This window comes from Nicotiana tomentosiformis, chromosome 2 (genome assembly GCF_000390325.3).
Source record: "Nicotiana tomentosiformis chromosome 2, ASM39032v3, whole genome shotgun sequence".
Taxonomy (NCBI): domain Eukaryota; kingdom Viridiplantae; phylum Streptophyta; class Magnoliopsida; order Solanales; family Solanaceae; genus Nicotiana; species Nicotiana tomentosiformis.
In genome coordinates, this window is record NC_090813.1 from 84361036 (window position 1) to 84386700 (window position 25665).

General features: G+C 37.4%; 3 protein-coding genes across 4 annotated transcripts; 1 reads left to right on the forward strand and 2 right to left on the reverse strand.

The window, feature by feature from the left end:
- Nucleotides 1-9766: 9766 nt before the first annotated feature.
- Nucleotides 9767-10516, reverse strand: LOC117279301 (uncharacterized mitochondrial protein AtMg00860-like). The gene has a single exon (XM_033658789.2). The coding sequence runs from the start codon at nucleotides 10514-10516 to the stop codon at nucleotides 9767-9769; it is 750 nt and encodes a 249-aa protein (XP_033514680.2).
- An 883-nt stretch (nucleotides 10517-11399) lies between these two features.
- On the reverse strand, nucleotides 11400-12311 carry LOC138905181 (uncharacterized). Its single transcript, XM_070193687.1, has one exon. The coding sequence runs from the start codon at nucleotides 12309-12311 to the stop codon at nucleotides 11400-11402; it is 912 nt and encodes a 303-aa protein (XP_070049788.1).
- Nucleotides 12312-16404: 4093 nt separating this feature from the next.
- LOC104106768 (chaperonin-like RBCX protein 1, chloroplastic) lies at nucleotides 16405-18341 on the forward strand. 2 transcript variants are annotated; one of them, XM_009615388.4, is made up of 6 exons: nucleotides 16411-16684; nucleotides 16853-16944; nucleotides 17268-17385; nucleotides 17645-17661; nucleotides 17756-17818; nucleotides 18073-18341. In XM_009615388.4, exons 1-6 carry the CDS (start codon nucleotides 16531-16533, stop codon nucleotides 18154-18156), a joined length of 528 nt encoding a protein of 175 aa, XP_009613683.1. In that variant the 5' UTR covers nucleotides 16411-16530; the 3' UTR covers nucleotides 18157-18341. The 2 variants fall into 2 exon arrangements, with proteins under 2 accessions (XP_009613684.1, XP_009613683.1); XM_009615389.4 differs by lacking the exon at nucleotides 17756-17818 and having other exon boundaries at nucleotides 16405-16684.
- Nucleotides 18342-25665: the final 7324 nt, after the last annotated feature.

Genomic DNA, 25665 nt, shown 5'->3' on the forward strand with positions numbered 1-25665 from the left:
AGGACTTTTCTAGCAAATCCATAAGCATCTAGGGTTTTCCAAAGGAAATGTCCATACTTCTCTAGAATCTTCTCGTGAATACTAGCTTTCCTCCTATGTAAGCTTCCACATGGTATTAATATATTCCAAATGGTGCCTATATGGCATGGTGACATGGCGGGTCATTACACTCTCCCCCACCTAATGTTGCGACGACCGCGGTGCAATGTTGCTGCATAAACTCTCAAATCTTATATTTGAATTGCCATAAGTCTTCATATCGTTCCCACGTGGCCTCCTCCAGAGATTGCCCCTTCCAATGGATGAGGAACATTGTGGTGGTTTTCTGCCCTTATTTTCTCCTGGCCTGGTAATCAATAATAGCCTCAATCTCCCGGTCATGTGAGGCAGTGATAGTAATAGGCACTCGACTTGATTGGCTCCTACTCGGATCATCCTTGTCTTCATGATATGGCTTAAGCATGCAGGCATGGAAGATATGATAGATCTTAAGATAAGATGGCATGTCAAGCTTGTATGAGATCTTGCCTACCTTGGAGACGATCTTAAATGGCCCCTCATACTTGCGAATCAGATTCTGATGCATGCCCCGCAGTGCCTTGAACTGTCTTGGGTTAAACTTCACCATTACCATGTCCCCAACTCTATAGTCTGTGGGACGCCGATTACGGTCCGCAAACTTCTTCATCTTCTTAGCTGCCTTATCCAAGTAGGACTTAGCAGTGTCAAGTTGCTCCCCCCATCCTTTGGCCATATGATAAGCCCCTAAACTCTTTCCCTCAAACGCAACTCGTAATGAATGTGGAGTTTATGGCTGTTGGCCTATGACTAGCTCAAATGGTGTCCGTCCCGTGGACTCACTCCGCTGCAAGTTATAAGAGAATTGGGCGATGTCCAGGAGCCTTGCCCAATCTTTTTGATGCGCGCTTATATAATGCCTCAAGTAGCATTCCAGTAAGGCATTTACCCATCCCGTCTGTCCATCCGTCTATGGGTGGAAACTAGTGGAAAAGTGCAGTTCCGTGCCAAGTATGTCGAATAACTATCTCCAAAAATTTCTAGTAAAACGGGGGTCTCGGTCACTGATAATATGCCTTGGTAAGACCCAATACTTCACCGTGTTCTTAAATAATAGTTTGGCGGCTTCCTTGGCAGTGCAATCTGGTGAGGCGAGCATGAAGGTGGCATATTTGGAAAATCTATCCACCGCCACCATAATAGTACCATAACCGTTAGACTTCGTTAGGCAAATGATAAAGTCCATAGTCACGCTCTCCCATAGACGTTCTGCAACTGGTAGTGGCTCCAAAAGTCCTCTGGGTTTTTGTTACTCAACCTTGTCCTGTTGACAGACAAGACAAGTCTGCACATAACACTATATGTAATCTCGCATGCGTGGCCAATAGTAGACTGACTCAACCAAGGCTCTAGTGCGACGTTGGCCTAGATGACCAACCCACATTGTGTCATGACTCTCCCTTATGATCCGCTGTATAATGTCTCCAAACTTAGGTACGTAGACCCGCCGACTTGTGGTAAGCAGTAGGCCGTTTTCGACACAAAAATGTCTCGTATTGCCCTGGTTGGCTAACTCGATAAGTTGTTTGGCTGCTGGATCATGCTACATGCCTATTTTATAGCCTCACGAATGTCCCATCTTGTTGAAGTGATTGCAGCAAGCTCGGCTTTCCGGCATAAGGCATCGGCTACAACGTTACTTTTGCTCGGCTTATTCTCCAACACATAATCAAATTCGGCCAAGAAATCCTGCCACCTATGTCACGACCCAAACCGATGGGCCGCGACGGGCACCCGATGCCTTACTCAACCGAGTATCAACGTAACGTATCTTTCTTATTACATCATCATATACACGTGACATACGGACCTAATAGGCCAACATAATCATTAATAAACTCAAAACATAGGCCGACAAGGCCGTACAATCCTTCATATACATGATATCTGTCTACAAGCCTCTAAGAATATATAACTGTCATAAAGGTCGGGACAAAGCCCCGCCATACCAAACCATACACATCTAAATCATACTGACCAATCAAGCAACTCCGGAGCGAATGGAGTGCACTAATATCTTTTGTTGAGCTGATCGCCTACTTGGAGGACTCTCGACCTGTCTATCAAGACCTGCGGGCATGAAACGCAACGTCCCCAGGCAAAAGGGATGTCAGTACAAATAATGTACCGACTATGTAAGGAATGAAAACCAGTAAATAATAAACATGAGAGAAATATGGAGTAAAAAAGACTCGAATGTACATTTGCATAACTCTGTGAATCATTTTATTTTTTTATAATATCATGCATATGCGTATAACTGTCATACCATGCATAGGTATACACGTTCATAACATCATAAAGCCTCTGAGGGCATCCCATCATATTATTTCGGCCACTGTGGGCAAATTATCAACGTATACCAGCTGATCAGGTGGTGGTGCGTATATAACATCGTAACCTTTTCCCATATCCCATATACATATATATACGCGTATATAACACCATCTGGTCATGGGTCAATATACATGTACAAATGCATGAAATGCATAAGAAATACATTAATAAGATTTTTCGGAATGTCATAAAAATAATATGCATGTCAGATAAATTTTATTCGGATAAATTTTATCAAATACGTATTTTTCTGAAAACCGTGAACAGAGGATATAATAATAATTCACATGGGGAATCAAGAATATAGACATCCCTAATATTTCTATGAATAGAGTCATATATGAAAGTTACGTATTTGCTCGTTTCGTTTGTATCGTACGGATCATACCAAAAGGAAAGAAGGGATAGCCTTAACATACCTGGAGTACGAAAAAATCAGTATGATATTCTCGGAAAAAGTTGCACCGTACTCCTTTAGAACCGCAAAAATTTGCGTTGCTAATAATTCTCGTTGGATCCCTTTGGATTGCAATAATTCACGTTTTTGTGGGAATTTGCAGAAAATAGGTAAGAAGTCACGTTGCTAACATCTCATCTTTTGTGAGTGAGTATGCTGAATGTTTCTCTAAGCTTTATAGAAAATTTACTAATGAATTAGAGAGGTTTCTTTTTAATAATTGAGATGTGGGCCCCACTTAGCAAGACTTGGCCACAAAAATTAATCTAACTTTGCCACTTGCTTTGTGATTAAAGAGTCACTTGCTTGACTATGTCTTGCTGCCACGTTGGGATTCAAGGCTTATCCAAAAGATTTCAATTAATTATCCCTCAACTTCTTAATTAACTAAGTAATGTCCCATTACCCAATGATTAACTAATTATTCACATAATTACTTAAAATATTATTTACTTTTAACACCCCTTATACACCTTACTATCATGGTCATGTGGTACCTTGTATGACACTAATCCATAAATATCGGGTATTTTAGCTCGGGCCGTATTTTATCCCAATATATCAAACTTCGACGAAATTTATTTTCTTCGATTTGCTTACCCTTTCACCTTCACGAATTTACTCATCACTTGTTTGAAATAGCATAATATTTGTAACCTCAAAATAATCTCATTCCCGAGCTTGCGTCGATAAACTTACGACGAAACTTTAACGTCTGAAAATACGGGATGTAACATCTCATTTCCGAGCTTTCATCAATTTATTTCTGGCGTACTTCCACGTACGAAAACATGGGGTGTAACATCATTCCCCCTTTTGGAATATTCGTCCTCGAATGTTGACTGATGCACTTATTATTTTCATGACTTATGCCTTTCGAATACTTTAGTACTCTTATTGCCATCTAGGTAACTGTTCTGTGAACAATTCCAAAGGTCAGGGCATTCCCCCCTTTAGGCCTTTTTCTCACATCACGGTTTGTGGTCGGAATTCTTCTAATTTCGTAACTCTTGCTACCTTCTTCCATGCATCCTGTAGGACTTTTTTTTTTTTTTTTGCATGTGCTCCTATGCGACTCTTCCCTTCAGCTTTTATCCAATCTTTAAGCCTCACTTTGGGAACATATACAGAACTTGATAAGATGTCCATCTGGGCATCTATAAGTGTATTGAAGTTATTTGGTCGGTACTTTGTCGAACTTACGAATATTGCCATATCTCATTTCGTACTTTGTAACTTCTATCCATCCATTGTTGATTTACCTCAATGTTGATCTACAATCTACCACTGATATCTTGAAACTTCTCATGTAAAACATTATTACTAGGGCTTACGTCTTATCGGGGAACATCTGAAATGATTAGACTGATCCACCCGGGGACGATACCATGCTTCCATAACCATATTTCATAGCATCCCAATGTTATTCACCTTACATGGGTATTTTAATCTTGTACCATTTACCACGATTACACCCTCATTCTACTACGAGGGCAACATTTCATCTCTTCTAAATGTTACTAGTCTTAAACTCCTTTGAGTTCATTCAGGCTATACTGAGCTTTCTATAACTTAGAGAAACCATCAAATCTTCTTGTTTTCATGGGCTTAATCCTGAGGACTTATCCATTTTCGTCACCTTCTCACTTGCCCTTTCTTATCCTCACTTATGTCTTCCCAAAACCTTGTCGCTTTACCATACTTTAGCTTGCGACCTACATATATCCATTTATATTGCTCGCAATCTTGCTTGCACCATATATTTCCTTGTATTATTCTGGAACATCAAGCGAGACATCGCATCATCTCTAACTCTTCTTTACTCTCTTGACTAGATCTCTCGTTACTTAGAAACCATAGGCTGGAAGGTACGCCATTGACGACGCTGCTATCATTCCTGGATATTGAATCCTAGTGCTCTAGCCTTCTATCCGAAGCATGGACTATTCACGATTTTCTGCCTTTGAGTATATTGTGCCTTGTTCACCTTTACCTTACTTACCTTAAAATCTCGCATCGTATCTTTTATCTCTTTCATGACCTCCCTTCCACATAGATATAATTCACATCCATAATTTGAAGCTCTATTATAATACTTGCACCTCTGGTGCCTATACAATCCGGTGGGAGCTCCATACTGAATTCTTATGAGGCTGGTATTTTTCTAACTGACTTTATCGTAGAGCCATTATAGAATATGGTTGTTGTACTATCCCTTTGGTACCTCTGATATTAAGAGTGATCCTGTAATGTTCTCAATCATGATTTCTATAATTTTCTGGGTCCAATAATCAAATTCTTGATTTACTTAGTTGATGTAACTCTTTAGTTTCCTCTTCCTTCTGATCATCCTTTATGTAGTCTTAAGCTATTTTCCGATATGCGGCTCATGACATTTAGTTATTACTTTGGCCTTTCATGGACGCTATGGAAAACCATGATACAATCTTCTAATAATTTAATCCTTTGTCTATGACCTGGACCCAATTCCTTCTTTTAACTTATACCGAAGTCTTCTACGGCTGATCATTAATCGAATAATTCCTTTCGTTCCATTTCAGCTTTCTTCAACGTAAGCAATTTCTTTTCCTGGTCTTTTTCCCCCTTGTTGCGTGCATACTTAGCTTAACTGAGTTCTCACGAATGCCGAAATTTTTGTGCAACTCATATGGTCTCGAATATTACTTTTGGTTTTACTCCCCGCTCATTAGCCATGGTAGGTGCCACTTTCTTTTGGAGTGCATATAATTTTGTAGTGAGATTGTTGTTACAAGACCATTTACTATTTAGGTCACTTGTGCTTAGGTTGAAGCCTTCTCTCTTATTTCCTCAACTAGTCTTTCGTTGTAGTACTTAGGGAAGACCCTCTGACTCTTGTAAAGCTGCGAGCTTATTACATCGTATACCCGATAGATTATTTGATGTTCGTAATCACATATAATTATCCTTAGTTACTTTCCTCCACGCTCATGTGCTCGTACGGTATCTTCTGAACTGAAGTTTTGATTGTTTTTCCAGTGGGACTCTCTTTTATTTTCATAACACTCATACGGTATCTTTAATTACCCCAACTCTTATCTGAATATTTCTCAAGGTCGCGATATCATATATGTGAGATTGAATTCCCCATGTTGGGGTTCACTTTGTTTATCTTGCACGATCTATTGATTTGTCTGTATCCTCTTGTCTAGCCATAACTAGGCTCTTCTTGAATCAACTACTAACTATTCATTGGCCCACTCTCATATCAATATTCCGCGTAATCTTTCTTGGGTTATTTCCTTTGTCTTAACTTATGTCTCGTATTGGCTCCTTATTTATCAATAACATCTCGAGCAGGAACCCTCACTTCCTCTCCTTGACATCGTGTTTGCATAATGTTCTGGAATCGTAGCCTATCTGTAGGCTTTGAATAAGTGCAATCTCATCCCTTTCTCATTTTTATCGCATTCTTCCTTTACCATTCCATAATTACTGGAATCACTTAATTCTGACTTAATGCCACATCACTCCATATTCCCCCTTTAGGGAAGTACTAATATTTTGCACTACAACAATCTACCTATAGATGTTTTACCTCTTCATCATTGGCGTCTTCTCGCATTATCGATGACCCTTACTCGCCTTGCAGTAATCCTTCTGTACCAAGGATAACGAAATTCCTTACTCGCGAGAGTGGCACTTAGTGTAACTGGCACACATAGTCCCTTAAGCTTAACTTTGCTCACATTGCTTGCGTTAGGGAAGCATCTTCCTGAATGACTATTCTCTGAATTTCTCATGAATATTCTTCTGTTATCCATTCTATTATCGCCGGAACAAAATATGAAACTCTCATGATGCCGAGTATTATCCAATCACTGAGTCCCTAATTCACGTTTAGTTTATCTTGTTCACCAGCCCATACTGATTTCTATTACTCCGGAGTCTAACTTTTCCTTCCGGTAGTTGCGTTGGAGTCACGAACTTATTTCTCTAAGTGAGGATATGACTTTATGGCCTATACTCTTTTGTTGTCTCAAAACCTGTCACCTCTCGTTTTTTCCTTCACTTGACTATAGATTCTGTAATACTCTACCGTTGTCATGCATGTATCATATCTTACTCATAATGCTTCATTAATTCTCTTCTTATTCCCTCACTAATATTTATGTCTATCACATTATTCTGAAAACTCCAACAAGACATTCTTTTGCTTTTAACTCCCCTTGCTCCATCCACCGGCCCTTCGGGTTGCCTGACATTCTCTCTCTGCTAGGGACGGGAGTCACACTAAGATAATATTTATCCCTTCTAGGATTCCAGTGCTTATCTTTGTAGTACTCATATCTAGCTATACTATTTTAGGGTGCACCATCGAGGTGTCTTACAAGGAGATCCATTACCACGTTTGCTATATCCTTCGAAAACGTCAACTAACTCCACCAATCCATCCACTGTTTTGGGTTACTCTATCCCCAGCCGGATCCTGATAACTCGTCCTTCTCTTAAACTATGTCTGTTAGCTCCCATAGGGCATAACTGAGATCGGTGTGGCCGATTGTACATACATTTGTCACTGTTGAAAGTAACTCAAAATATTTATATCTCCCTTCCTGAATGGTAAATAATGATAATCTTTATTAAGTGGATTCCACGTACCCTTTTTCATCTTGCTTCTTTTACTTCTTGAAACTTATACCTTCTGATTCTTTCATTGCTTTTTATCATAAGAGTGGATAGGCATTCTTGCCTTAGGGATCCTTATCAAGAAGCTTACATATCTTAGTATACACATGATCTGCTGAATACCCCATCTTTATCCATCAAAAGCATGATGCAAAAATCGAGTTCCTCTGACTCAACTCTTTCACAACTATATCCCTTACCAATCGTCTTTCTGGATGTAGGCATCATCGTATTATGAATAAGATAGAGTTTAGGAAATTGAGTTCCTGCAACTGAGCTCTACCACACGATCTAGAGTAAGAAGAAAGAGTAACAGTCCTAAATGCCCTGTAGCCTCTTGCTTATAAGTGCGGTGCACAACACACCCATAAACAAGACTCTACTAGACATGGCTTCTAGACTCTCTAGGATAGAACTGCTCTGATACCACTTTTGTCACGACCCAAACCGATGAGCCGCGATAAGCACCCGGTGCCTTACTTAACCGAGTACCAACGTAACGTATCTTTCTTATACATCATCATATACACGTGACATACGGACCTAATAGGTCAACATGATCATTAATAAACTCAAAACATAGGCCGACAAGGCCGTACAATTCTTAATATACATGACATCTATCTACAAGCCTCTAAAAATATATAACTGCCACAAAGGTCAGGACAGAGGCCCGCCATACCAAACCATACACATCTAAATCATACTGACCAATCAAGAAACTCCGGAGCGAATGGAGTGCACCAATATATTTTGCTGAGTTGATCGCCTACTTGGAGGACTCTCGACTTGTCTATCGAGACCTGCAGGCATGAAACGCAGCGTCCCCAGGCAAAAGGGACGTCAGTACAAATAATGTACCGAATATGTAAGGAATGAAAAACAGTAAATAATAGACATGAGAGAAACATGGAGTAAAAGACTCGCATGTACGTTTGCATAGCTCTGTGAATCATTTTATTTTTTATAATGTCATGCATATGCGTATAAATGTCATACCATGCATAGGTATATGCGTTCATAACATCATCAAGCCTCTGAGGGCATCCCATCATATCATTTCAGCCACTATAGGCAAATTATCAACGTATACCAGCTGATCAGGTGGTGGTGCGTATATAACGCCGTATATATAATGACATCTGGTCATGGGTCAATGTATATGTATAAATGCATGAAATGCATAAGAAATACGTTAATAAGATTTTTCAGAAAGTCATAAAAATAATATGCATGTCGGATAGATTTTATCACATACGTATTTTTCCGAGACCCATGAACAGAGGATATAATAATAATTCACATGGAGAATCAAGAATATAGACATCCCTAGTATTTTTATCAATAGAGTCATTTATGAAAGTTGTGTATTTGTTCGTTTCGTTTGTTTCGTACGGATCATGCCAAAAGGAAAGAAGGGATAGCCTTAACATACCTGGAGTAGGGAAAAATCAGTATGATATTCTTGGAAAAGGTTGCACCGTACTCCTTTAGAACTGCAAAATTTTACGTTGCTAATAATTCTTGTTGGATCCCTTTGGATTGCAATAATTCACATTTTTGTGGGAATTTGCAGAAAATAGGTAAGAAGTCACGTTGCTAACATCTCATCTTTTGTGAGTGAGTTTGCTGAATGTTTCTCTTAGCTTTATAGAGATTTACTAATGAATTAGAGAGGTTTCTTTTTAATAATTGAGTGTGGAACCCACTTAGCAAGACTTGGCTACAAAAATTAATCTAACTTTTCCACTTGCTTTGTGAATAAAGAGTCACTTGCTTGACTATGTATTGTTGCCACGTTGGGATTCAAGGCTTATCCAAAAGATTTCAATTAATTATCCCTCAACTTCTTAATTAACTAGGTAATGTCCCATTACTCAATAATTAACCAATTATCCACATAATTACTTAAAATATTACTTACTTTTAACACCCTTTATACACCTTACTATCATGGTCATGTGATACCTTGTATGGCACTAGTCCATAAATACCGAGTATTTTAGCTCGTACCGTATTTTATCCCAATATATCAAACTTCGACGAAATTTATTTTCTTCGATTTGCTTACCCTCTCACCTTCACGAATTTACTCATCACTTATTTGAAATAGCATAATATTTGTAACCTCAAAATAATCTCATTCCCGAGCTTGTGTCGATAAACTTACGACGAAACTTTAATGTCTGAAAATACGATATGTAACATCTCATTTTCGAGCTTTCATCAATTTATTTCTGGCGTACTTCCACGTACGAAAACATGGGTATAACAACCTAGCCTGTTTTGTGTGAGCTTCTTCTGCGTCTGAAAGTAGCTAGTAGTTATATTGTCGGTCTTGACCACGAACCTCGACCCGAGCAAATAATGTCTCCATGTACAAAGGCAATGCACAATGCCAGTCATTTCCTTCTCTTGCATCGTGTAACGCCGCTCTGTCTCATTTAACTTACGGCTCTTAAACGCTATGGGATGCTTATCCTTCATCAGGACACCCCCAATGGCAAAGTCTGAGGCATTTGTGTGCACCTCAAATGTCTTGGCAAAGTCAGGCAGCGCCAAGACTAGTTCCTCTGTTACAGCTTCCTTAAGGCCTTCAAACGCTTTTTGACAATGCTCCGTCCAAACCCATGGTTTGCTCTTCTTTAGCAACTCAGTCAATGGTTCGGCTTTTGTTGAGTAGCCACTCATGAACCGACGATAGTAGTTAACAAGGCCAAGGAAGGATCTAAACTCAATTACCTTTATGGGTGCCTCCCACTCATGGATAGCACGTACCTTAGCCTCGTCCATGCGTAGCTCGCCATTGCTAATTACATGGCCTAAAAAGTGCACCTTTGATTGTGCAAACTCACATTTCTCCCTCTTAATGTATAGTTCATTCTCCTGTAAGACTTGGAAAACCTTCCTTAAGTGATCCATGTGCTCCTCCAAGGTGTTGATGTAGATGAATATGTCGTCTATGTAGACTACCATGAACTGATCAAGGTAGGGATGAAAAATCTTATTCATAAGGGTACAAAATGTGGCCAGTGCATTGGTTAAGCCGAAGGGCATCACTAACCACTAAAAGGCTCTATATCTCGTCACACATGTTGTCTTTGACTCATCCTCTTCTACAATGCAAACCTGGTAATAGCCCTGCGAAGATCCACCTTGGTAAAGTACTTGGCTTGCCCAAGTCTATCGAACAAGTCAGCAATGAGCGGGATCAGGAACTTATTCTTCATTGTGACCTTATTAAGTGCTCGGTAGTCTATGCACAAGTGCAGCGATCCATCCTCCTTCTTCTGGAACAATACTGGTGCGCTAAAAGGTGCCTTTGATGGGCGAATATGACCAGCATCTAGCAACTCTTTCAATTGTTTCCTGAGCTCCTCTAGCTCGGGCGGTGCCATACGATATGGGGCAAATGCTGGTGACTTAGCCCTTGGCTCCAACTCAATCTTGTGATCCACCTCTCGCCTAGGCGGCAAGTGTTTATGCAACTCCCCTGGCATGACATATTTGTTTTCCTCAAGCAACTTCTCTATGTAAGGCAGCAGTGTCTCTTGAAAATTCTTGTCTTTCTCCAGACTTGTGATGGTTGCCACGAACGTCGGTTCCCCCTTATTGATCCCCTTGACAACCTACATAGCTGAGAGTTGTGCTTGGATCTGTCCGTGTGGCATAGTCACTGTAGGTACCATGCAAGCTCCTTCTCGCTCCATAACCAAGAGATGTTGGAGGTAGGGGTCGATCAAAGTACGACAATGTCTAAAGAACTCTTTCCCCAATATGATGTCAAAGATATCCATAGCGATTACAGTAAAGTTTGTCATACCTTTCCAAGTTTCCAATTTGACACCAACTCCATTAGCTACCCCACGAGCATTCTCTCCTCGGCATTCACAGTCTTAACGCGAGAGTTGGTTGGAGCAAGCTTCAATTCTAGTCTCTTTGCGGCAACCTCAGTCACGAAATTATGAGTTGCTCCAGTATCCACCATTGCACGAGCATGGTTGTTGTTGATGGTGAGATCCACGTATTGATTTCCATTCTCGGTATGTTGGATAGATTGCTTCGTGACAGCACCGCATAATCCGATCATACCCAACTGTGCGGTTCCCGAACTCTCTCCTTGCGGCTGCTCCTTCTGTTCATGGACCATGGCACTGAGGCTCTTTAGGTCGGGACAATTCTTGAAGCTGTGCGGCCCTCCGTATATGTAACATCCCTTCTTCTCGGCCTGTGCCTTCTTCTCGGCGTAGCCCGCACGGCCACATGACTTTTTGGAATTTTGAGTCTTGTAGTATTGTTGTTGTATATCCTTACCTTTGCCACGGTCTCCCCCACCTTTGACATTGTTAAACTTTGATTCTTTGCATTTGCCTTTGTCGTGCTTGTCATGCCTGAAATCCATCAATGATTCGGCCTCCACTATGGCTTGGTCTATATCTGCGACTTGCCGGCAATGCAACTCCTTCTTAGCCCAATTTTTCAACCCGTCCATGAAGTGGAACAACAAGTCATCACTGGTCAGGTTGGGGATTTGAAGCATAAGGGTAGTGAACTCCTTGACATAGACACGTATGCTCCCTATTTTCTTCAACTCCCTAAGATTACGCCTTGCCTCGTACAGGACATTATTTGGAAAGAACTGTCGCTTGAACACGGCTTTGAACTGGTCCCACGTGCTAATAGTACATAGACTTTTATCCACATCGGCCATATTCCTTCTCCACCAAAGCATGGCAGTCTCTGAGAGGTACAACACTGCAATGTTGATCATGGCTTCGTCGTCCCTCACTTTGCTGTGCCTGAAGTACTTTTCCAAGTGCTAAAGGAAGTTTTTCACTTCTTATGCATCACGAACACCTTTGAACACCAGGGGTTTGGGAGCCTCGGTCTTGGCCTCCCTCGTCACCACAACATTGTTGGCTGCCTCGATCACGCTAGCACTAACATGATCCTTGAGTGACTCTATCTTTGCCTTCATAGCATCGATAGTAATCAAAGCCTCTATGAGTCTGCAAAGGCAGTGGTGGTTTGCCTTAGTTCCATCTCGGTCTGTGTACGTTCCTCTAGGTCATTTCAGATACTCTCAATCTCTTCAAGAATGTGCCCCTCAAGAACGCTAAGGGTGCCTTCCACTTTCCCCAAGTGTTGGCCAAAGATCTCCATGTCATCCATCCCCGCGTTCATCTTCATCACTAAATTTTTACCGAGCGAGACGTCCTTGGGCAGGACCTCCACTTCATCCTCGCTCGCCTCAGTGGCAAATGGTTCTTGGGATGTAAGCCCTTCATTTGACACAACCTCGGGTGGCACCTCCCGGCTCTTGTTGGTGTTATTCCTCTTTTTGTTACGGCCACTCTTGCCAGCAGCTATGTCAAAGATATCCATAGCGATTACAGTAAAGTTTGTCATACCTTTCTAAGTTTCCAATTTGACACCAACTCCATTAGCTACCCCATGAGCATTCTGTCCTCGGCATTCACAGTCTTAACGCGAGAGTTGGTTGGAGCAAGCTTCAATTCTAGTCTCTTTGCGGCAACCTCAGTCACGAAATTATGAGTTGCTCCAGTATCCACCATTGCACGAGGATGGTTGTTGTTGATGGTGAGATCCACGTACTGATTTCCATTCTCGGTAGGTTGGATAGATTGCTTCGTGACAGCACCGCATAATCCGATCATACCCAACTGTGCGGTTCCCGAATTCTCTCCTTGCGGCTGCTCCTTCTGTTCACAGACCATGGCACTGAGGCTCTTTAGGTCGGGACAATTCTTGAAGCTGTGCGGCCCTCCGCATATGTAACATCCCTTCTTCTCGGCCTGTGCCTTCTTCTCGGCGTAGCCCTCACGGCCACACAACTTTTTGGAATTTTGAGTCTTGTAGTATTGTTGTTGTATCTCCTTGCCTTTGCCACGGTCTCCCCCACCTTTGACATTGTTAAACTTTGATTCTTTGCATTTGCCTTTGTCGTGCTTGTCATGCCTGAAATCCTTCAAAATGATTCGGCCTCCACTATGGCTTGGTCTATATCTGCGACTTGCCGACATTGCAACTCCTGCTTAGCCCAATTTTTCAACCCGTCCATGAAGTGGAACAACAAGTCATCATTGGTCAGGTTGGGTATTTGAAGCATAAGGGTAGTGAACTCCTTGACATAGACACGTATGCTCCCTGTTTGCTTCAACTCCCTAAGATTACGCCTTGCCTCGTACAGGACATTGTTTGGAAAAAACTGTCACTTGAACACGGCTTTGAACTGGTCCTACGTGCTAATAGTAAATAGACTTTTATCCACATCGGCCATATTCCTTCTCCACCAAAGCATGACAGTCTTTGAGAGGTACAACACTGCAATGTTGATCATGGCCTCGTCGTCCCTCACTTTGCCGTGCGTGAAGTAGTTTTCCAAGTGCTAAAGGAACTTTTTCACTTCTTATGCATCACGAACACCTTTGAACACCAGGGGTTTGGGAGCATCGGTCTTGGCCTCCCTCGTCACCACAATATTGCTGGCTGCCTCGATCACGCTAGCACTAACATGCTCCTCGAGTGACTCTATCTTTGCCTTCATAGCATCGATAGTAATCAAAGCCTCTATGAGTCTGCAAAGGCAGTGATGGTTTGCCTTAGTTCCATCTCGGTCTGTGTACGTTCCTCTAGGTCATTTCAGATACTCTCAATCTCTTCAAGAATGTGCCCCTCAAGAACGCTAAGGGTGCCTTCCACTTTCCCCAAGTGTTGGCCAAAGATCTCCACGTCATCCATCCCCGCGTTCATCTTCATCACTAACTTTTTACCGAGCGAGACGTCCTTGGGCAGGACCTCCACTTCATCCTCGCTCGCCTCAGTGGCAAATGGTTCTTGGGATGTAAGCCCTTCATTTGACACAACCTCGGGTGGCACCTCCCGGCTCTTGTTGGTGTCATTCCTCTTTTTGTTACGGCCACTCTTGCCAGCAACATCTTGGATGACGTTGGCTTGGGTGTTGGCATCGTTAATTTCTCCGTCGTTCGCCATTCCCTTAGTTGCAACCTTTGCTCTGATACCACGTTGTCATGTCCTTAGTCGTTAACTAAGTACACGTGTGGCGCTTGACAACTCGCTCACGATCTTGCACAATTTGTTCACGTTTTTGCTATGCCAAGTCAACCTTACTACACTCAAGATCGCTAAGAGAATGGTAGAAAGAACACAACATAATTGTTAAAGGAAGCTTTGTATTAGAGAGAACTTGAATTGTTTTCTTGATGAATTACAAATGAATGGCCCCCTTAATATACTAGTCTCCTAGGGGCTAGAGTGTAAATATTAATTGTTACACAAGTCCTTAATATTTACAAGATAAAGGCTTTCTCTAAAATTCTCTACAAGCCTAGAAGATTCCAAATAATTTTCTAGCAAATCCATAAACATCTAGGGTCTTTCAAAGGAAATGTCCATACTTCTCTAGAATCTTTTCACAAATACTAGCTTTCCTCCTATGTAAGCTTCCACATAATATTAATATATATCAAATGGTACCTATATAGCATGATAATATGGCGGGTCATCATACTAAGGTGTTAAGAATAATTTTACATTACTCCTATCAATGTAATTTAATTTAAAATAGCATATTATCCACTTTATTTTTTGGGTTATCAGATCACGTTTGTTAGGAATAGTTAGATGCTAGTGCAAATAACTTTAACCTATTGGCGTAAAAACATTATAAAGTGTCGGTGCTCATAACTTAAACTTTACTAAAAAAGTTAATGTTCTTCTTTTCTGTTTTTGCTTATGTACACCAACGAGAGAAGGGCATACCTTCGGAAATTGTATCATTGATCACGACACCTTATGGTAGTGCCACTCTTTGCGACTTTGTTAAAAGCATGGTCTAAAGTTCAAGTTCCCTTTCGCACAAATTATTGTGACGGTTTCTTAGAAAATATAAATCATATAGATTATAAGAGAATGTAAGTTCAGACATTGTAAAGTCACTTCATTTATTTATCTACTTGTTTCATTGGGGTACAACCATGCATACCAAAGTAATACTAGCTCTGTTCAAACTAAAAATCATTAAGTTAGTACAATTGTACAAATACTGGCGTTCTTCTAGCGTGCAGTCCATGTAAACAAAGGCTGTAAATTTTTCTATTGAATATCAATGTTGGTTTTTAATGTCAACATTTATTAGCTTTATGATATATCAGGTGGTGTAAATGTTTTTTTTCCTCGGGGGATCCGGTTTTCCTTTTCTGACGGACCATTGGTGAATAAAGAATTCTAATAGAGAAATTTTAACAAGGTCAAATAAAGTGTTTGAACTGAGAATCAAACCTACTACTTAAGATAACTTTCGAGCTACATTAATCACCATATTAGAAACTTTCATTGTATCTAAGGGAATTCAATTGAATTGCCGTCCAAACATGTAGTTCGGTAAAAACTTACTTATATTGTTGTATTTAAATCAAATCATATTATTTTATCATGATTAAGTGATAAATTAAGATGTAAATATCAATTAACTATATTTAGTTATAATTATATTTGTAAAGATATATATCATATACTTATAGGATTGGTATAAACACATGATCCGGAGAAGTATTATTTGTTCCCTTGAACAAACATGCCAAAAAATCGATGTTGATTATAGAGAGACAAATCTCTAGTTGATAACGTTGACTTAAAGTCATAAGACCTCTTCTCAGTTCTCACTTGGTTCTAGTTTATCAACGTGGCAATGCGGCTTATGTGCATTGGATAGAGTGGGATCCATATTTCATCTTCGCAAGAGTAAAATACAAAAACTATAGTACTAGCTGTTTTCCTTTTGCAGAGTCTCGAGATATTTATGCAATGGACCAGAGATATTTCTTTCTTTATTTTCGTTTTCCTAAGATTTTATTCGTTAGGACCACTGCCATTTGAAAATTAACTTACCCAACGCTTTAATACTCTTCGCTTAGCAAACAAACAATCTAGCACAACTACTGGTGTCAATGGAGTACTCTACAGCAACCATATTTTCGCAGCTATCCTTATTTCCCTCAAGACTTCAAACAGAAACCAGAGCTTACCCATTCAAGCCATGGCCATGGATGCAGAGAACTTCCCAACCTAACCGTCTCCAGTGTCACAAGATGTACGTCCCTGGTGTGTAATCAGTATATATATAGTTGCCTTTTCTTGTGTTGCAATTATCGGATTTAAGCGCATTTGTTTAATAACTGTAGTGTCCCGATTTGCTTGTTTACACCTTGATTTACTGCTAGCTACCTTCTACCTTCACAAATCTGATAAGATTTATGTTGACTTATGCAGGATTTGGGACATCACCAGAATCCACTGCAGCCAAACATCTACACGACTTTTTCAACTATATTGCTGTTAAAATTGTTGCTGCACAGCTTCAGGTTCATTATCTCCTACTTAGCAAATAGTTGAAGAACAATTCATCTCATAAGCATGTCTCGGTATTTCTACATATAGATAAAAGGATATACTAGAACAAATATGAAGCATAGGTTTTTCTTTTTAGAGTTTAACTTCTATGCGTCCACAATACAAAATAAATTTTTACACTACCAGATCACCTAAAAGATAACATTATTCACTAGTTTAATAAGAGAGATTTCCTATTAAAACAGATTAAAATGCACTAGTTTTAAAAAAAATTATACTGCCTATAAGTTAAATCCCCTTAAAACTAGTCATTAACCAAAATTTCACATGGCAGAGCTACAATCCTGAGGCATATGAGGAGCTGAGGGAGTTTCTCGATAGAAATCCATTGAGTGATGGTGATAAGTTTTGCGCAGATTTGATGAGGGAATCCCCAAGACATAAAAATCTAGGTACATCAACAATTTCCAAATTTATTTGTAACTATTTAAGCCAAAATTCTTCTCCAAGATGTCTGTTTACTAGGATTCTTGTTTTCCTGTCAAATATCCCCAAGACATAAAAATCTGTTTCTGCAATTAAAGAATACCAGACTTTATCAACTGAGTAATTTCTCTTACCAAGTTATATACAATGTGTCAAAGTCCTAACCTTTCTTTTGTTTAAATGTTTCACTGGAATCTGTGGGAACTTTGTGGCTCCTTCTTCCAGCTTTGCGCATCTTAGAGGTTGGCTTACTCTCTCTAGCCTCTTTTTTCCTCCCTAGTTTGTTCGTCATATCAATTTATGACATCAAACTGAATTAGATATATCTTAATAAAGGTTCGATCAGCATACTGTAAGGAAGATTTTGAATGGGATAACTTGAAGCGCTTAGCATCAAAGGTAAAAGATTATGGATTTATCTAATATTCACTGACGTGCATATGATTTCTTTTTAATGATCAATGTATTTTTCAAGTTGCTAATTACATTGATTATACCTTTAAGGTCACCTGATGGTGTAAAAAAAGATTTCACACTATTATTAGTATTTAAAAGTTAAAGCCCAAAGTTTATTGCTTTACCTCGTCAATGAACTCCTCTGCCACTTCTGTTCTGTGTCTTAGTTGTATCTACTATATCTTCGGATTTTGCAGATGGTGGATGATTCTAATAAAAAGCTTATGATGGATTATATAGTGGATACGAGCTGCACAGTAGACGGAAAGCAAATTTGCTAGACAAATTCCTGAACATTCTTGATCAGGGTGTACTGTATCATATTATAACTTGTATTTAAAAGACAAATTTCTAAGATGAAGTGAACAACAACCAGAATATCCTTATAGATTCTTGATGTATTGTAACTTGTATCAAACTGAAAAATATAAACTTGTTATCATTTATACAACTCTAATTGTCAATAGATGTGTGATGGTTTACAATGCTCCAATTGTCTAAATGACCAATGAGCGTTTTCACTTAACTTCATATGCCTGTATATTTCACATTCTGGCTTATGGCCTTCCAATGTGCTTTTTTTTCATCGAGATCATTTGGCTGCAAAATTCAGCCAAGTGTGAGCAGATATGTGTAATATTTTCTGCGTGTACATATGTGTATGTGAAAAAGAAAGTACATCAAACTGCTAGATCTTGGCAACAGAATTTGGAGAAGTTAATCTTTACATGGACTAGTTTTCCTGGAAGTTCAAGGATCAACTTTGGGGAAATAGGATCCATCAATTGGAAAAAACAATATTTCACCTGCTTATGGTTCTTCCATTGATTGTATACTCGATTTGATCGTGTCAAACGAGTAGACCATGTTTAATTGTGGAAATGATACAAGGTAGCCACTTTTAAGCATGATGTTTGAAATATATCCACAGTTTATAATGTACTTAAAGCTAGTGTTTGGCCATACATTTCCAAATTTGTTTTGAAAAATCTGATTTGGGTGAAGTTTGGTTTGAAGATGAAATGTGTTTAGACATCAGTTTTCAAAACATATTTCATTTTTTTTTTTTGAAAAAACATGAAACATAACTTATACCCACAAGTTCTAAAAACTATCACAAATACCCAACAATAACTTCATCAATAACATTCATTATATTATCGCAAACCATAGTCCTGAACATAAATAAATTTGGTACAAAATTATCATTTTTGTAATGAACTACATAATACACTATCAGATGACCAAGAAGGCGAAACAACATTGTTACAAAATAATAAATGGTGGGCTCTTTTATAAAATATAAAAGTTTGGGGCAATTTTTTTTTAAAAATATAATAGTAATATTTTGGATTTTGGGTTTTGAAAATTTGCCAAAATATAGATAAAATTTATGAACAAACATGTATTTGCCAAAAAAAAAACCAAATAAATTTTGGCAAAATCTACGGTCAAACTGGTCCAAAGATTAACCAATTCGCTCAAACTTCAGGACATGACGTCCTGAAGGTTAAACCTCAAGATTCAAACTTCAGGACATCGTGTCCTACAGTTCGAATACCGTATCCAAAAATTAGAATTTTATTTTCTGAATTTTCAATTAGCAGTTCAGAAATTCAGGACACTTAGTCCTGAATTTCAAATTATCAGCTCAAAAATTTAGGACATTAAGTCTTGAATTTTAAATTAGCAGCTCAAAAATTTAGGATACAAAACTTCAGGATGCTTAGTCCTTAAGTTTGGGTGAATTGACTAATCTTTAAATATATTGTAAATTATAAATATATTTTAAATAGCATGCTTAAAAGTGGATACTAGTGCACTTTGCCAGGTTTAATTGCTTCAATTAACTGGACTAGCACCACATTTAGGATATAAACTTTAAATAACCTCATTTTACTTTTATTACTCTGTTTAAACAATTAGTATCCTTCCTTTACTTTTTTTATCCTATTCCCACTTTCCCAAGAAAAACCCTAACGCTCACATCCATCATCCTCTCTTTGCATCGTCTCGCTCTTTCTTAAAAAATCTGTTGACTTTTCTTTTTTATTTTTTCTTTCACTTTCTTCTTTCTCGTCCTTCATCCCCTCCACCCATACCTTCTCTTCTTTCTCTCAGCCTCAAACCTAATTGCTTTTTCTCTTTCTTTATCTCTACTGTCAACTTGATTTTTGGATGGTGGATCTGGAATTCTGTTCTTTCTTGTCGGTGGTGATTACTGAAAATATGTATTACTGTTTATGGATTGATATAGTGGATGAAATTTTTTGCTTGAAGTAGAATCGTGTATAGGTGGAGGCTTTGGGTCTATTTTATTTTGGTGCATATTAAGTGTATAATTTGGGTATAATAAGTGTATAATCAGTGTATAATTTATACACACTGATTATACATAGATTATGCATCTATTATACACTGCATACCAAGTGTATAATGTGTATAAGCATTTGTATAATGGATTCAAACTATGATAGATGTTGAAGTATGAGAGACTCTAAATCCAATTGTTTCTCTTGATTTTTTAAATTTCCTGATATTTTTGTATACGTCGTTCTATTCATTTCACCAATGGCAAAGTGATTTTTGAAGAACCAAAAAGTTTTGGGTTCTAGCTTCAATGACAATGAGGAAAAAGCTAGAAATATTTATTTTATGTGAGAGGCTTTTGGAGTGGTGGAAAAGGCATGCTAGAAAGAATTGGGTAGAATAATTGATTGAATTCAAAACTGCTCTCGAAATTTGGTTGGTTACAAGAATTTTATTTTTTGATATACAGGGATTTTATTGGAATATCTAATTGATTTGGCTACACTATTATAGGGTTATGTGTAGTTTAATTTTTAGGGCTATGCAGAGTTGAGAATAATAGTGGGCGGCTATTTGCGTTTTCCCCCCTTTAATTTGCTTTGTACATTTTTTGCCCAGTTTCTTGAGTACGAGAGGCCCAAAATAAGAATTTATTGTCCATCTTACTTGGAGTGGACGAAAGTGGAAATCAGAAATTCAGAATCATTTGATCATTTCATTTGTGAACTACTTTAGCCTTAACTACTTTTGAAAAATTAACCTAAATAGCCACCCACCCAGTGCGTAAACTAAAAATAGCCAGAAAATATATAATATTTATACACTATATTAAAAGCAAGAAACCCCTTAGCGAAATGTTGTTCGCATTTTTTACCCTTTAAAAATAAGTTTCACGTTGGACAAAATCGTAATTAAATAATTTTTTTAATTTTAAGGATTTTAAAATCAACTAAAATTTTCTTTCCTAATTTGAATTATGTAGGAACTCCTAATATTTAGGGATACAAAATCAAGATTTTTTTAACTTATGTAAGTCGTTTTCTTATTTAAATTGTTAACTATAGTAGGATGTAAAATAAACATAGTTCAATTACGACATAACAATTATTAGTTAATTGTTTTAGCTAGGGCACGTATAAAAAGTGCATGTAGTACATATTAGAAAAAAAATTATCAGTAAAATAAGATAACAGTTGATCTAAAAATTTATAAGAACAGATAATAATAATCGAGTTCGGATGCCTATGTGATTACTTAGGTATAAATAGAATAAGGTTACAGTTTAGAGGTCCCGTTAAAATTAAATAAGTAAAATATGGGTAAAGAAATTTTTATTTTTGGTAAACTATCTAATACAAATTGTGTAGTAAATAACATGAAATATACATACAATGCACCTATGCAAGTGATCAAATAAAGTTGAATGATTTTTTTACCTTTCAATCAACGCTACTTCTATGACTTTTTTGTAGAATGAAGTAAGTAAGAGAACAAAGTGAAGGAAGAACAACTAAAGTAGATCAAACTCCCGAATATGATTAATATCTATCATTTTGGAACTTAATTTCGTGTTAACTTTTATGTTATAATGCAAACACTTCTTTTGAATATTATTTATGTTATTTTTAAAAATTTATTTTCATTAACACGAGGGACACGCGTAACGCGAAGACTAGTATATATAATATATGTATAACCGTATATAATCAATATATAATCTATTTATACCGGCCAGGAAAAGAGGCCCATTTGCAAAACTACTACTTAAGAAATTGGAAAAGAGACCCAGGATCTGAAGTTAGTGGACTTAGGTATTACACCTTCTACTTCTTTTTCTTTGAGATAATGGTCGTCAATTTAATATAAATAAATAAATTTATATGTGTGTATATTTATACAATTCAATTTTTCTCAACCACTTTTTTGCATCTATATGTGTGTGTGAGCGCGTGCATTATATGTAGAGAAATTTTCAGAAATTATTACTGTTTAGTGACTATTAACTTTCTATAGCTACCATATATATAATTACTTTCTATAACTACTATTTAGTTATTACGAGACTGTATTCGTTGTATTCGCTCTAGTGTATTCATGAATATAGTAGCGAAATTCGCCTAAAAAATAGGGGAGTTCAGTTGTGCGACTGTATTCATTGTATTCGCGCTATTGTATTCATGAATACAGTAGCGGAATTCGCCTTAAAAAAATAGGGGAGCCCGACTGTTTAATAACGGAAAGAGGATCAATTAGCGTGTATCACTCCTAATTTAACTCCATAAAATTAATTGTACATAAATTTCGTTGCTAATGTGATGTATTCCATGTATTCGTGCGACTGTATTTATAAATACAGTGAGGTAATCAAGAAATAAGGTATATACTGTTCTATTCAATTCGACTGTATTCAAACAACAAAAAATCACAATACACAGTGATATTCAGTTGTATTAAAAAAATACAGACCTTTAGAATAAATAAATACAGGCGAAAAAATAATGTATTTGTACAAAAATATAATATATTTGAGTGTATTTGTATAGAATATAATGTATTTGTAGCATTGTATGTGATTAAATAGCAAAAATGAGAAGAAAAGTTCGCCAGAGATGACGTTTTCCGGCCAAGCAAAATACTGTATATATTGTATTAAAACTAAAAATGGAGACGAACAAAAACTCGGCCCTCAAATCTTCTCCGGCGTAGCCATGGCCAGATCTGTTCGCCTAAAAGGATTAGCCATTGGTAGATGGTGACGCCGACGATTCTGAGGGAGACGAGAGAGCATTTTGTTCAATATTCAGAAAAGGGAGTATTTTGTTCGTTTCCCTGTTCAATTGTTCAGAAAAAGGGAGTATTTTGTTCGTTTCTCTGTTCAATCCATTTCAATGGAGACGAGCAAAAAGCTGTATACGTTGTTTAATTTTGAGGGAGAAGAGAGAAGTTTGAGAATCTTGCTGATAGAGAGAAGTTTGAGAATCTTGCTGATAGAGAGAAAGAACACAGTTAGCGTATTTCATGCCTCAATGGTATGTATAAATAAATACATATTTTGCTATAAAATAGAAAAGATAGCTATAAGTAATAATATTATAAAAATATTTTGATTTATAATAAATAAGGTGTAATAGTTTGCTATAAATGATCGGAAGTTATATGGTTGTTTCTCAAACTTCTATTTGTGAAATATATTTATAGAGGGAAAAAGTTTTAAAACCCAAACTATAAATTAAGAAATTGAGAAACAGTCTTGAAGTGGGCGCATTTGGTTATCACTCTGCTATTTAGTTCACACTGAATTTTTCAAATTTTGAACGAGACAGTTCATAGTCTTATTCAACACGCCCATTGACGCCTATTGAACATGCACATAATGCAATGAGACTCCCGTCATCATTTCCAAGATTTTATTTTTATGGGTTCAAGATTTTATTTCGGCTTTAACCACTGAAACCCATTATCTTATTTGAGTTGTGGGTTCATAGCTCAATTTTTTCAGTAATTTAGTGAATTTTATATTGAAAATTCATGTCTAAGATAAAAGCTATGCGTTCAATTCTGTCGGATCTGCCCATGTTGGTCATACCTATCCGAGATCAACAAAAGAGTCCATGATTTATGATATCAGTACACTTGGGCCTTTTCACCTCATGATTTGGCTATAGTAGTGTTTATGAACATGTTCTGGTTTCATTTTTCAATACGTGATTGCTTTTCCCAGGTGCAATGCATGTATTAATCATTTAGCCGTAGTACTGTGGAACATGCCTTGGTTTCATTTTCACTACGTGATTGCTGTTTTTCAGGTGCCATTGATAGGAGTGCTTAGCATAATTATTCATGGAATCATTATACTTTCCAAGCATGATAAATTATAGGATCGGACCATCCTTTTTTTATACTTAATTTTTGGTGGCGAAAGAGTCAATCCAGCCAAAAATGATCAACTAATGGGCCTACATCCACCAACCTAATTGAAACATTTAACAACTCACAACCAAACAAAGAGGTTTGTCGTCTTCTACACCTCTAACCTCTTTCTTTAGAGAATAGGATGAAGTTGACAAAGGAAGGGAGGGACCCGTCACTACTTTTAGATAAAGTATAATTTTGCATTGATAGTATATTATGCATTTTACACTCTCAAGTAAAATTGACTTTATCTATACATGAAACCCATAATATGATAACCTAAGAAATAAATTAAAAAAACCTGCTATAATCAATTAAATTATAGTGATTATTGTATAAAAATTCCTTACACAATCATAATATCCTTGTAGATAACATAATACCAATTTTTTGAGTGCATCTCCGCTAGTTTATATTGTAACAGTGTATATATGCGCTTACTGCCTTCAATTCAAAATCTCAAACTATATACATGTTCAAACAATCAATTAATCTTAGGGCCTTAATCATCTTACCCCTCGATCTGAAATTAGTTAGAATTAGTTGTATGAATCTTCTTTATCCTTTCCTATTTCATATCAAACTAGATAGTTTTTAAAAGGCGATTAGAAGTTCTTTGAAATTATAAAGTCTTCAAACATGCACAGACATATAAATCTTTAACTAGAATTTTTCCTTTAAAAAAGAAAAAAAAGACTCCAACAAACACCAAGACCTAGCTAACATGTGTGTAAACCTAACCAGTTGGTATTAGATCTCAGTATATGCGCGCATACTGACATTAGGGATCATTTGGTTACTAGGATTAGGACACTAATTTCAGGATAAAACTGGGGTTGCTTGTATCCCATATTTAGTTATGAATATTAGCTAATAACGATATACATTTTATACTAAAATCTTGATATTAACTATTCTACATCGGAGGCGGGATATCTCGCTTAGGAACCAAACGACCCTTTTACCTTCATTAGGTAGGGGTAAGGTCTGTGTACACACTATCTTCCCGATCTCTATATGTAGGAATATATTGTGTTTGTTGTTATTGAACCAAACGAGTACCCCTTACGGTTTGAATCCACACATTTCTTGTAAATGGCTAGTGTAGAAAGAGGACATTGGTAAATATCGAAGGAAGAAAAAACATACTCTTACTGCCACCAGACCGATGTCTAAAATAACCAGCTCATAACTCCATCCGAATATATAATGGAGCTCATGTGCTCATCTTTTGTTTGTAAGGAAAATTCGAAGGAAAATAGGATGCGTTTTGTTTGTGGTTGAAGAAAGCGACGAATTTAGTGGATGTCTGACCCATAACTCCAGTTTCCGTACATTTCATCTTTTGGTGTAAATTTTATTTAAATTACAGAAATAAATTTTTAATAAATGAATACATAATATAATATAGAAAACTTAAAAACTGAAAAAGAAATTAATTTCGGACTACCCTTAATATATACTCTATTAAACATAACCAAATAGTTGTGCACTCTTTAAAAGTCTTATATAAGAACTAAACTAAAATATTATAGTTAACTAAATGCTTTCTTTTGTTTATTTTATGT

What these genes read in the sequence shown, in the direction of transcription:
- LOC117279301 (XM_033658789.2), bottom strand. Translation starts at nt 10,516, where the DNA reads ATGGTAGTCTACATAGACGACATATTCATCTACATCAACACCTTGGAG.
- LOC138905181 (XM_070193687.1), bottom strand. Translation starts at nt 12,311, where the DNA reads ATGATCAACATTGCAGTGTTGTACCTCTCAGAGACTGCCATGCTTTGG.
- LOC104106768 (XM_009615388.4), top strand. Translation starts at nt 16,531, where the DNA reads ATGGAGTACTCTACAGCAACCATATTTTCGCAGCTATCCTTATTTCCC. An exon ending in TCACAAGATGTACGTCCCTG is followed by an intron (nt 16,685 to 16,852) that starts GTGTGTAATCAG and finishes TGACTTATGCAG; the next exon opens with GATTTGGGACATCACCAGAA. An exon ending in TTGTTGCTGCACAGCTTCAG is followed by an intron (nt 16,945 to 17,267) that starts GTTCATTATCTC and finishes TTCACATGGCAG; the next exon opens with AGCTACAATCCTGAGGCATA.